The following is a 12,482-nucleotide window of genomic DNA, read 5'->3' as shown; positions in this document are numbered from 1 at the left end:
ACCCTAGGATGGGGCTCCTGGGGAGAGATGGCAGACTGTGTCCTTTCAGGGGATCAGGATCTGGCCCTCTCACCCCTATCAACCTTGTACTGTTTTCATAGCTTACCTCACTAGACCCTGGCTTGGTTGGAGAGCCCTGAGAGCCAGACACCATTGAAAAGGGGCTCAGGGGACTGGTAAGGCTGGCAGAGCTGAGAGGGCTGGCAGGGCTGTTGGAGCTGTAGGTGGCCGAGGTGCTGAGTCCTCCTGGAGAAACAGAAGAGAGAGGTAGAGGAAGGAACGCTGTGCTGCATACATGGGTAGAAGGAGTGGAGGCGGTAGGGGAGGCACCGGCAAGGGTCAGGGTCACAGGCTGGCAGTACTCTAGAAGTACTGTAGGCAGTGAATTTAGCAAAGAGTGCTGAACTGTGGCCTCTGAGTGTCAGAGAAAGCCAGCCTGAAAACCTGGGCTCAAGGACACTTGTAAGGTTGCCCATGGGTCCGTTAGTGCGAGCTGGCAGCGGTGCGGCGGGGGGTGGCAGGAGCCCAGGGTTGCTGGAGGTGTCTACCTCTGTGCTTGGCTGTGTCGGTGCCCCGGGAAGGGTTGTTCTTCCTCAGCCCTTCCATCACATCCTGGATCCTCCAGATCTCCTTCTGAATTTGCCGATTGAGCACCTCATTCTGAAATAGCCACAGAGCCACTTCAGGATGGGCCAGCCCCACCCTGAGCCTGGACTCGCCCCACCTCCTGATGCATCAGAAGCCTTCAGAACCTGTGATCCTACCTGCACCCCGCCTCCAGCTTACTTATCTTTCTTATGGGAAGTCTTTGCTTCTTTAATATAAAATTGAAAAGCCAAGTCCCAGAACAAGAGTGAGGAGCCCCAGCTGGGCCTCCACGGGATAGGAGACATGCCCTGTTTTCCATGGCCAAGACTTTCCAAGTGCTTTTCGTCTTCATTTCTCCCTCACATTCCAACAGCCTAGACATGAGCTACATGCTACTCTAGCTAGCTCACATTCTGAAATTTAACATCTGCCACTCATTCTGTGTGCCTTAGTACCAGGCAGGGATCGGTCAGGGAAAAGACAAGGGAGAACAGAAAATAAAACAGAAGTCTCCAAGATCCATCTTCTTCCTCCAAGCTGCCTGCTTCTTACCCGTCCCTGGAAGGGAGGCCTTGTTGCTTCTAAAACTGTATAGATGGCTCCTGTACTGCCAGCTTCAGAGGTATTTATATCCACATATCTGTTTTTAAATTCTTTCAGCCATAGAATATCCTGCTTCTAACCTGTCTCTTTGCTTCATTAGCTCCATCCCTTGTGCATTGAGAAGAATATTCTCACACCGTCTTCAGCCTAAAAGCATAGTCCTGAGTGGCCTGAGTGTTTCTCTTTTCTTTCTTCTCTCTCTCTCTCTCTCTCTCTCTCTCTCTCTTTTCTCTCTCTCTCTCCCAGCTTCTCTCTGTGCGTCTCAGGACCAGATCCTTGTCTTACATTGAAATGGCTACCTCAAGAAAGGCAGCCATTTTGTCCTCCTTTGCCACACAGGACAAGAGACGACCCAGAGTGTGCCTTGCACCCACCACCCGCTTGGGGTCCCCTTTCACCTGGATATCCAAGTTCAGCTGTTCCCAGAGGTCATCATGCAGGGCAGAGACCTCGGACTCAAGGTTCTCATATACCGCTGTGCTGTCAGTCAGTGCCTGCGGGGGAGAGGGTTACCCAGTGTGATGGTTCATCTGGTCAACTTGACTGGATTTAGAATCACCATGGAAATACACCTCTGGGTGTGTCATGAAGGTGTTTCCAGGAAGGATTAACTGAGGAGAAAAGAGGTGGGTGGCACCACCACACAGGCTTGGGTCCAGATACAAGTGACCTGGTGCCTCGCTCTCCTGCCCACCATACTTTCCCCCGATAGGGGGCTATGTTCCCTCAAACTGTGAGCCCAAAGAAACCCTTCCTCCTCAGTGTCTCTTTTACCAAGTCTTTTGTCACAGCATGAGAAAAGCAAGTAATATACAGAGGATGCCGCCTTCAACCAGTCTTCCCTCCTACTGCTGTAAAGGGGTCTGGGACCTGGATCCCTTGGGTCTGAAGTCTGGCAGGAAGTGAACAACAAGGCTGAGGTATTCTGATGAGGGCTACCATTAGCCCTCTTTACCAGAGGGGCCAGAGCATATCCCATGGCATGCTGAAGAAAAAGCTGAATCCTTCTGGGTCAAAGGATAGTACCCTTCTGTTCCACTCAAGACAGAGAACAAGAAGTGAGGTTAAAGGGACAGAGCCTGGAAGACAGTGTTTGATCCCTTCCTGCAGAGATCCTCCTCCTCCTCCAGGCTGTGCTTCCCTGGACCACTGTTATTGGAACAAGCTGTTGAAGGACCTGCTGGCAACAGCAAGCCAGCCAGTGCCTACTTCTACAAGGCAGAGGGCAAAGTGGGCAGCAGATGGGTTAGACAAGCCAGGGAGTTCAGTAGCCCTCGGATACACACTGCCCCACAGGAATTCTGGCACAGACGCAGCCTGTGGGAGCTGAGCTCTACCTCTGGGTAGAGACATTGCTGTTTGTATGCCCCCTGCAGTAGGGGTGGCCTTGTCCCTGCTCCCCACCTACCGTGGTTGCCTGGGACAGCTCCACGCGGATGTTGATGAGTTGGTTCTGCAGGGACTCCTTTTTGTGGAGAAGCTTCTCCGGATAGGCAGGCTGGCTCCCAAACATCTCCAGCTCCTGGTGGGTCCCCATCAAGGCACTTTCCAGGCTCTCCTACAGAAAGATGGGGGGTGGCGTGAGCTGTCCCAGTGCCATTCTCTAGGGTTTTTAACAGATGTCTGAGCCGCCCGGCAGGGAAGTCAGGCAGCCTAGCAGAGGTTACCCTCATACTGGCTACTGTCCCTGGGAGACAGGGAGTCTTGGGAAGACAAAGGCAGCGTCACGCGCTATCCCCACACCAGCCCCACCTCCAGAGCACCCCGACTCTGACCTTCTCTGCTCGTAACTGCTGCACCAGCCGGTCTTGCTCCCTCACCACCTTGTTCTGCTCACACAGCTTGCCCAGCAGCTTCTGGGGGCCCAGAGGGGAGAAAGGAGACGATGAAGGATGTGGTTTGATGGGAACTCGGGAATTGGGTCTGGCCTCTGGATATCACCACTTTCCTCAGCCAAGGAACCTGGGCCTTCACCATCACCTTGGAGGCTCAGGGAAGAGCATGATGGATCTTTCCATCTTAGGAAATGAGATTCGATGATTCTGAGTGGAGGTGGGGGAGTCAAGAGCATTCCTATACTACTGTGGGGGTACAGTGCCCAGAGGACTGAGAAGACTATGTGGCCTCACCTCCTCCGCCGGGGTGGGGGGCAGGCAGGGTATGGAAACAAGCAGTCGTAAAAGAAGCAATGAGGTATGAGCCAGCCCCTCAGCCCCACAGGACACCGTTCTCTCTCGGCCTGGGGTTCTGTGCTTTCTTTCTCTAAGGCAGCAGCTCTAGACCATCATGACCTAGACCTGCATGCTGCAACCCTCACAGTGCTCGCATATCTGACACCCTGCATGGCAGACATTCACATTATGATTCAGGACAGTCACAAGATTATAGTTGTGAAGTAGCAACAGAGTAATTTCATGGTTGGGGTCACCACAACGTAAGGAGCTGTGTTAAAGGGCCACAGCATTGGGAAGGTGAGATGCTGCTCTAAGTCTCAGGGTGACTGATGGGAGCTTCTCTCAGCTTTGGACCTTGCCTGGATAGAAGCTCCCTCCCAGGTTTCAGGCGAAGCAGCAGGCAGAGGCCACTCTCTCTTCTAGAGAGTTTCCCATATCCTTATCTCTAACTCATGTGTTGCGCTCCCCACCCCCCAGCATGCTTCTACTGAGCCCAATCTTGTTCTTTGGACCTTTTATTTCAAAACCTTTCTCATTGTCTACCTATTTTGTTCTTGGCCCACGCATTGGCCCTACTCAGTGAATGAACCTGAGGGTGCCATCTGATGCTACTTGGGGTCTCCCACTGCTTAAAGATCCCACTGCTGCAGGTAGGACCCACAGCTTGGTATAGAAGCACAAAGCCAGAGTGAGGTGAGGTAGTGCCAAGTCCAAAAAGAGAAGGGGAAAGAAGAGGGGATAGGTGGAACTCGGTGTTTGTAGTCCTGATGAGAAGACATGAGCCAAACGCATGAAATGCCACCAACAAAGAGAGGGGAATGGTGAAAAAGCCCATTGGGGAAGGTGAGGATGAAGAGGACAGCATGAAGAGTACGCTGTGGTCAGAGGGAGCAGGGAGAGCTGCCCTTACATCCGTGTCTTGCTCATTTAGCTTGAAGGTGTGGAGGCCATCCCGGAACACCTCTGGGTATGCAGGGACCTGCAGGAACACGAGGCCGGTTACTGCGGCAGGGGCAGGTGAGGCTGCGTGAGTGGTAAAGCTGACGTCACAATCCTGCTTCATTTCTGCCAGGGACCACTTCCCATCACGCCTGACACTTCTATGCCAGGGACTCAAGCTAATTCTGTGTCCTCTGGCTGGGAAGCCTGTGATGGTGCAGTCTAGACTTCATCCTGACTGTCTGTGGCTGGTTCAGGAGAGGTTAGAACCTTGTTGGCCACATGACCAACAGGGCCACTCCTGCCCCTGTTGGGGGCCTGCTGGAAGGTAGAGTGCTCGATGGTAGTGATCATGAAAACACCAGCGACTCCTGGGCAGTTTGTGGAGACAGTACATGAGAGGATGGCAGTAGAGAGAACCGGAAACCCGGAGGACCACCGTCCCCATAAACTGAACACACCAATCACAGAGCCCACACTAATCCAGTGCTGGCAAGATTCCAAAAGCATCTCAGGGCCAGTCAATTCTGCCTTGTCTCAACAACACAGCAGTCATCGTGACGTTTTTACAAACCCTTGACACCCTCCCCTCATGCCCCAGCCCCTGTAACATCTGTCAAGAACACAGCAAATATGAACTGGGCATTCTGGGCATTCAAAAGCAGGTTTGTAATCCGCAGCACGCATGAGCTGCTGCTGCTCGCTGTTCCGATGGTTCAGGAAATGCACTTTGGGTTTATCTACGAACATAAAGAATGGAGGTGGCGTGGTGGAGTCAGGGAGAAAATCAGGCAGAATCTGTTCCAGGGGAGATGAGGCCTGGCAGATGAATGGATTGGGTGAAGCAGGCCTCATCCCACATAGGGTGACCCAACCATGCACAAGCAGCTAAGATGGCATTGACACGGACCATGCTGGCAGGCACAGGCCTTACTTGCATGAAGAGCTGGGCCCTGGGGGAGGAGTTCTCCACCATGCGGTTCACCATACTGATGAGAGTCTCGCTCTCACTCATCTGCAGCAGAGGAAGGAATGGACGGCTCGCTCAGCCTGGGTATGGCTGTCTCCCCATACCCCCCTGTGGTTCTCTGTGGGGAACAGGGAGGGACAGCTGCTCTCGGGGCCTTCCAGCACCCCATGCTTGGGCCTTGCCATTTTTCACCCTGTGAACTGTTTCAGGACTAGTACTGATGGATGCTGTCCTCAAGTAAATGCCACAGCAGGGCCCTGGGAGGCCCTGGGCCCTCACTGACAGCATGGGAGAGATACCACAAGGCCCAGGAACTCTATCCCAAGTGTGCCCAGCCACACAGGCCAAGCTGTCACCTCCTTCCCATTTCTCACACAGCTTCGGATGAAGACCACACAGTGGTGAGAGGCCAGTCTCCTCACACTGATGCTAAACTGAACTTAAACAGCAGACCTGGGACCTACTCTCTACATGGCACACCCCTCCCCACCTCCTGAAAGATTACTAAATGGTTTCCAGAGCTGGGCTGGCAGCATCCATGAGGGTCGTGGATGGCACTGGGAAGCAAACAAGGAGGCCAAGACAAGTGAGCCATGTTAAAGGGACACCAGGTGTCAGAACACTGCTCTCTACCATGTCCTCTTTTAATTTCAAGGATGGTTGGGAAAGCGGAAATGGAAACAGAGAGTGAGGGAGGGAAGGCCAACCGAACCAATGAGATATGCCCTCATGCGTCCACTGGTTCCATCGGGAGAGAATAAAAAAAATGAAACTGTCAGGGAATGTCCTTGGCTGTGTCCCTTTAACTATGTGTTCCACAGCAGATGGCAGGAGAAGACAGAAGGGAGGTGTGCAGGGAAAGCTTTGGGGCCAGGAAGTAACAGTGAAGGACAGAGTCACAGTGATCGTCTGGGGTCAGAATTTTATCACCGTCTCCCCAGTCTCTTCTTCCTCTTACCCTCCTGAGAGACAGAGAAACAAAATATGGCTCTGTTTCTGCCATGCTGTGGCAGAGCAAGGCACCCAGTGCCCTCATTCACAGGGTCTACAGCATTCTAACTTACTTTTTTTTAACTTTATGTGTATGTTATGCCTGTGTGTATGTCTGTGTACCGTGTGCCCATGGAGGCTAGAAGAGGGCATTGGATCCTGTGGAGATGGAGTTACAGGTGGCTGTGAGCAGCCGCATGGGTGCTGGGAACCAACCTGGGTCCTCAGGAAGAGCAGCCAGTGTGCGGAGCCAACTCTCCAAGCTCCAGATCTGCAGTATTTTAAAGACTTTCTAGCATCCAATTTTTCTACTCTCGAAAGCCCAATTAGGGTTTTTCCCAATTGTATAATGTAATGGCTTTGAGAGTACTTATAGTATGAGGGTGAGCATAAAAGTTACAAAACCAATAGGACAGGAGATAGAGAGATGGCTCAGAGGTTAAGAACACTGGCTGCTCTTCCAGAGGTCATGAGTTCAATTCCCAGCAACCACATGGTGGCTCACACCATCTAGAATGAAATCTGATGCCCTCTTCTGGTGTGCAGGTGTACATGCAAAACACAACATTGTATACATAATAAATTAAAAAAAAAAAAAGAACACTGGCTGTTCTTCCAAAGGTCCCGAGTTTGATTCCCAGCAACCACATGGTGCCCATAACCATCTGGTGCCTTCTTCTGGTGCCTTCTTCTGGTGCGCAGGCGTACATGTAGGTAGAATGTTATACAAATAATAAATAAATCTTTTTTTAAAGTCAAAAACACAACAAAACAAAAACAAGAGGCCAGCCTCCCTATTTTGTATAAAGATCTGGCCGATCCAGTCCCTTTCTACTTACAGAGACTGTGTAAGCGCACGTCAGCACGCACGTTTGTGAGTGTATAGTGGACAGCAGGAGACCAGGGTCTTCCTGGGCACTCACTAACCCCATTTCTTTCCCATAAGAGGTTTGTTGTAACAGTGCCCCACAGAGAGCTCCCATGTGCTTTCCAACCTGATCCTCTCACTACTCCACAAAAGAGCAGCCTCTTCTATGACTGAAAACAAAGAACCAGGGAGCCTGACAACCTCCCCTCCCCTGCCCCACCGCCCAGTGCTGCCCAGCATGGCACCACCTGGCTGTGTCTGGCCCTCATTACACAGGATTGCCTATGAGAATATTATCCTACAGGCAGGAGGGTAATCCAGAGGTGAGTTCTGAAGACCCTAGCAGACTGGAAGGGCAAGAGCCACTCTGTGTTAAATGAATGGACAGACAGCCATTGTCGACTGGGCAGAGCCAACCATAAGGCTAACAAGAAGGACAGCCTGTTTGAGAGGCTGATGGTGGTGCTCTGAGTCTCCCCCCTCCCCCACTTCAAGGCACTACAGGTCTTGCTTCCCTCTGGGAGGACCCAGCACCTCCCAGCCATGTTTGGGAGAGGGCATCTGGGACTCATCCCCACATGGCCTAAAATGCTTACAGCATGAATATAATGCCCTGCTTTTGGAACAAGAATGCAAGACTGACTAGAGTCGGGTAATCAGAACTTCCCCGTGCCTAAAGCCTTTTACAAAGATGACCTCACCATAACAGGGAGACATGGGAGACGACAGGTCATGTGGCTGTTACTGGGAGAGCAGAGTCACAGCAGTGAATATGGCCATTTCAAGGTCGGGTTTCTGCCTACAGATTTAGAAGTATAAGTTTGTCCTAATGAGATTTGATCCCAGCCTTGTCTCTTAAATTCCCAGCTACAAACTGGGTTAAAACCTAAACTCTGCTTTTCACTGGTTGTGTCCTTGGCATGTTTTTCTTTCAAACTTCTCTGTGCTTTATTTCCTTGTCTATGAAATATGATAATTCATGGTTTCCATCTTGTAGAATTATTACAAAAATTAAAAGGACTGTGATCTATTCTATTTAGTCTAACTCATAGAGGAAACACCAGTTATTATTATTATTATTATTATTATTTGTTATCATTGTGGCTTTTGTTATTACTGCTATTATTGAGACAGGGTCTCACTATGTAACTTTACCTGGTCTGAAACTCATTATGTAGTCAGGGCTGGCTTTAAAATTACAGAGGTCCAACTGTCTCAGCCTCCTGAATATTGGGATTAAAAGCATGCACCATTGTCTTAGTTATTATTGATATTATCACTACGGTCATCTCTACCACCCCAGCCTGTCTTCACAGGACAATGATATGGACTTCCAGACTCCCTGTGGCTTGTAGCACATATCTAATAATAAGTGCATGGGTTCACCTGCAACCCATCTAGACCAAGTGTTTTCAGCCAGTCCTGTTTGAAGTTAAAGGGCAAAGGAGCAAAGGAGCAAAGCGAAAAAGCCTGGAGTAGGAACCAGGCAGCCAGGCAGCTTATGTCTCACTGGGATAGCCATTGCCTGGTCTGCTTGCTCATCAGCCAAACTGAGCTGACATTACTGCCTCTGTCAACCACACCACACTCTCAGGACCATGAGCTGTGTGTGCAAAAGAGCTTCGTTGATTAACAAATATGTGGACTTAATAACATTACCTAAACCATTCTAGGGCAAATCTGTAGGACCTCAGTTTGTAATTACAAAGCTTATCAATGACTAGTAGAATGGGATATGATTCCCTAGCTTCGGCCTTAACTAAACCCCTGGCACTTAAGCCCAATCCTTGTCTCTACTCTCTTCAGCAAAATAATGTCAATTCTCACCTACCCCTGAGGATAGTTCCACGTGGGCTGAGTGCTGGAAAATGAAGACAGTGGTGGTAAATTGTTCACATGCTGTTTACACGCTTCTTTCCTGAGGACAACCCCAGATGCCCAGAAGGATTCAGAGGCAAAGGGGATGAGGGAGCAAAGCAAAACATGAGCCACTTTGCTGGGTCCTGGTGACCCAACAAAGGTTGACAAATGGCTGAAGGATGTTAGGGACCAGGAGGAGGGAGACAAGACATGAGGGCATGGGATGGTGAGGGGCACCAGCTCTGCCTACCTGCTGGTCCAAATACTCTAGGTTTCTTTGCAACTGAAGGTCTAAAAGTTCATCCTACCAGGAGCCCGAGGGCAAAGGGCCAACCAGCAACACAAACAAACAGGAACACACAAAAGAAAATGATAAAAAAAAAAAAAAAAAAAAGAAGAAGAAGAAGCAGAGTAGTTAAGAGTTAGCTAGGCATGGACAGGAGAAAGTCTCTGTCTTGCCCTTTTAGTGGTAGAAGGGGACAACACTACAGGCAGGTGGAGTAGGCGTGAGGGATACACTCTCTTCCAGCCCTATGACCTCTTATCCACCCTGAACATTTGATGAGAGGCGTTTCCAATTTTTCTGGGAAAATGGGCTATTTCTGGGAAGGCACATTTGCTGTAGATCAAGGCTATGGCGCCTGACAGGTTGACTAAGAATCAGTGTGGGGAATGGTTATCCTCACATATGCCCAGTCTCCTCCACCCTGGCCTCTCTTGCAGGGTATAGGACAGAGGTTTTTTAGTCCACAACCCATTTCTCAGGGGAACACATTCCAGAAAATGGAAAAAGTAGAAAGGGAGAGACACAATGTGGTATACCCTTTCTTCCTCAGTCAGAACCCCGTCCCTTTCCTCATGGGTGACATTTCAAACAAGGGCAAACCTGAGGCAATACACCAGAGGGCAAAGTCCACATGCTCCACCCTGTGAGTTCTAGCCTGATTTCATTCAGCTCATGCTCCTAGCTAGCTCTGGCCCCTCCTCTTGCGAGCTATGAGAAGAGCTGTGTTGAGGGCCAGAGGAGCAGGAGAGCACATGCTTTCTGCTCTGTGCCACAGAGAAGGGGCAACTGGCCCCAAACCCTGTCCTGAGGGCTTGAGGCCTGGTGGAAGGGAGGAGGTATTCAGAGACTTTTAAAAACACATGGGCCAGGCACTGGCCCACAGCATCCCTGGCACCTGCCCCAGTTCAGCTCCACCTTGGGTGGATGCACGAGGAGGTCCTGGGGTGGTGTGGAAGGGAGGAGAGGACGTACCATCTTATCGTGGACCGTGGGGGATGGTGGGTAGTTGTAGGGGAACAGTCCTGCAGGGACTGGTCGCCTGTCTCCCAGGTAATCATACTGGAAGAGAAAGGGGATTGCAGAGGTGAGAGGATATGGCTGGGATGTGGACTTCCCCACCAACTAAAGTTCAAGGTTAAGGGCATCTGTATCCTGAGTTCAAATCAAAATGCATAGCATCCCCATTCACAACCTATCTGAGTCCTCAAGATCGGAAGACAGACCTTCTCTGTCCTCTTAAGACACAGCACAATTTTTTGCACAACCTGGGAATGGGTACAGAGGGCATGGTTCCTATTTACAAGTCAGAACAACCCCCAAGGCAGCTCTCTTATGGACGGTTCCACAGGCCAGGCTCCCAGGGCAGATTCCTGGCCTGGCAGGCCACATCCCAGATAGCCCAGCACTCCCAGCTCTTCTCAGTGGATGATCTCAGGGCCGTAAGAGGGTGGGCAGAATGGTGGCTCACCTTCGGGGAACTGATGGATCGCCTCATCACATAAGCAGCAGGGTCTGCATAGATGTCCTCGCTGCGAGGTGGCAGCCGGTCAAAACGGGCACTAGGCGAGCGCACGGGGGAGTAGATGCGGGCACGACTGTAGGAGCCCTGGCTGGGTGAGCGGGGCACAGAGTGGGAACGGGGCTGCAAGGACAGGCGGCGCAGGGAGCCAGAGGCGGCGTCCAGCTCATCATAATAGACTGGCTGTCGGGAGGGGCTAGGGATCCAAACAGTGCCATCCTGCCGCCCGTAGCTGGTGGCCTCCTTCCATTCACGAAGCTGGTAAGTGGGTCCACCCCCATTACGGAAGGAGTGCCGTTTGTCCTCCAGGGCCCAGGGCGGACTAATCCTATCGTAGGCTGGCATGGAGCAGATGCTGTCTGGCCGTACCCCTGGAGGGTAGTACTGGTAATCGTCAGGGTACTGGGAGGAGTAAGGGCTGTAATACTCAGGGACCCGGCGGGACACAGGGTAGAACCTTGAAGGACTAAGGGAGAGAGAGGCCGTTATAAGTAAAGTAGACAACATGGACATATTCCTATCCACCTGTGCACCCAGTCCACCTCCCAGTCCTCCAGCTCAGAGTAGGTGCTTGCAACAGTGACTGGAGCCCACGGCATCCAGGGGAGGCCACTGCCCAGGCAGGGTCTAGGCTTATTCCAGCAGTGAGACTAAACCCCACCCTTAAAGACTGCACCACTCAGAGTTCAGTCTGCACCTCTTAAATGCAATGCCCTGGAAGACAGCTCTAGGCCTTATTTGCCATCTCCATCTGAGTGTGAGCCAGGTCCTTCCCAGGACAGGTGGGAGAAGAAAGTACTCAGGTGTGCCACAAAGTGAAAGATGAAAATGTAGCTTTTTAGTCATATGATATCAGAGCCACTAGGCCCCTGAAACTTATAAATGCCCAACGACCCCATCACCAACAGTGAGGCGTTAACTGTCTAGAAAGGTGAGCTTTTCCAGGCTCCAGGATCCCTCTTGCAGCTGTACTCACAATCCCTGGACCCCCCTACATACCAAACTCATTTTCGCCGACAAACACTATTAGACTCAGTAGGTACCACCAAATATTCGAAAGCTAGTCATCAGATAAATCTGTATTTATCCATGGAGTAAACTGGCATCAAGGAACAACGATAGAACAAATGAGGAGCCTTGTTTCCTTGAAATGGCATAAGTTGTCTGGCTCCCAGTGAATAGAGGCACTGGGTTCAGATGTCATAGGTCTACAGCATGATGGGGTTTAACCAGAACAACTTCAAAGGCTGCCCCTACAGCTGCCTGACTCCTGCCTACCAAACACCCTGGGCAAGGCACTGCATCTTCTCTCTCTCTCTCTCTGTCTCTTTCCCTTCTCTCCTTCCCTTCCTCCCCCCCTTCCCCCGAGACAGGGTCTCATGTAGGCTAGGCTCTCCTCCAACTTACTATTTACTAGAGGGTAACCTCATAACTTTCGCTCTTCCCACCTCTGCCTCCTAAGTGCTGAGATTTCAGGAATGTACTGCCATGCCCAGGGCTGTCCTTTCTTTTGAAGGTAGCAGACAGAGAAGCAATCAGAGGCAAGGATTTGGACAGGCTGAGAATCAGGAACTGTGTTGGCTTCCCAGCACAGGCAGCTTGCAGAAGGTTCCTAATAAAGCAATGCCTCACAAATGCTTCCCCCTTCACACACCCTAGCTGTGACATGCCGCCCCCAGGCCACC

General features: G+C 51.1%; 1 protein-coding gene across 10 annotated transcripts in view; it reads right to left on the bottom strand.

Moving 5' to 3' along the window:
• The window catches only part of Plekha6 (pleckstrin homology domain containing A6), a 136,486-nt gene that overhangs the window by 17,010 nt on the left and 106,994 nt on the right, over positions 1-12,482 (bottom strand). For 4 of the 10 annotated variants that reach the window (XM_055598097.1, XM_055598098.1, XM_055598106.1 and 1 more), the window contains 10 exons: positions 10,747-11,263; positions 10,251-10,337; positions 9,243-9,296; positions 5,239-5,319; positions 4,276-4,344; positions 2,967-3,047; positions 2,600-2,749; positions 1,590-1,685; positions 549-660; positions 107-246 (listed from right to left, as the gene is read on the bottom strand). In XM_055598097.1, the coding sequence (XP_055454072.1) occupies positions 107-246; positions 549-660; positions 1,590-1,685; positions 2,600-2,749; positions 2,967-3,047; positions 4,276-4,344; positions 5,239-5,319; positions 9,243-9,296; positions 10,251-10,337; positions 10,747-11,263 (1,387 nt within the window). The remainder of the gene's footprint in view (positions 1-106; positions 247-548; positions 661-1,589; positions 1,686-2,599; positions 2,750-2,966; positions 3,048-4,275; positions 4,345-5,238; positions 5,320-9,242; positions 9,297-10,250; positions 10,338-10,746; positions 11,264-12,482) is intronic. The other 6 variants (XM_055598101.1, XM_055598104.1, XM_055598105.1 and 3 more) reach the window with 4 other exon arrangements.

This window comes from Psammomys obesus, unplaced genomic scaffold (assembly GCF_907164565.1).
Source record: "Psammomys obesus unplaced genomic scaffold, mPsaObe1.curated_primary_1811, whole genome shotgun sequence".
NCBI classification, from domain to species: domain Eukaryota; kingdom Metazoa; phylum Chordata; class Mammalia; order Rodentia; family Muridae; genus Psammomys; species Psammomys obesus.
Note: the sequence above shows the minus strand (reverse complement) of the source record. Positions and strands in the feature narration are given on the sequence as shown.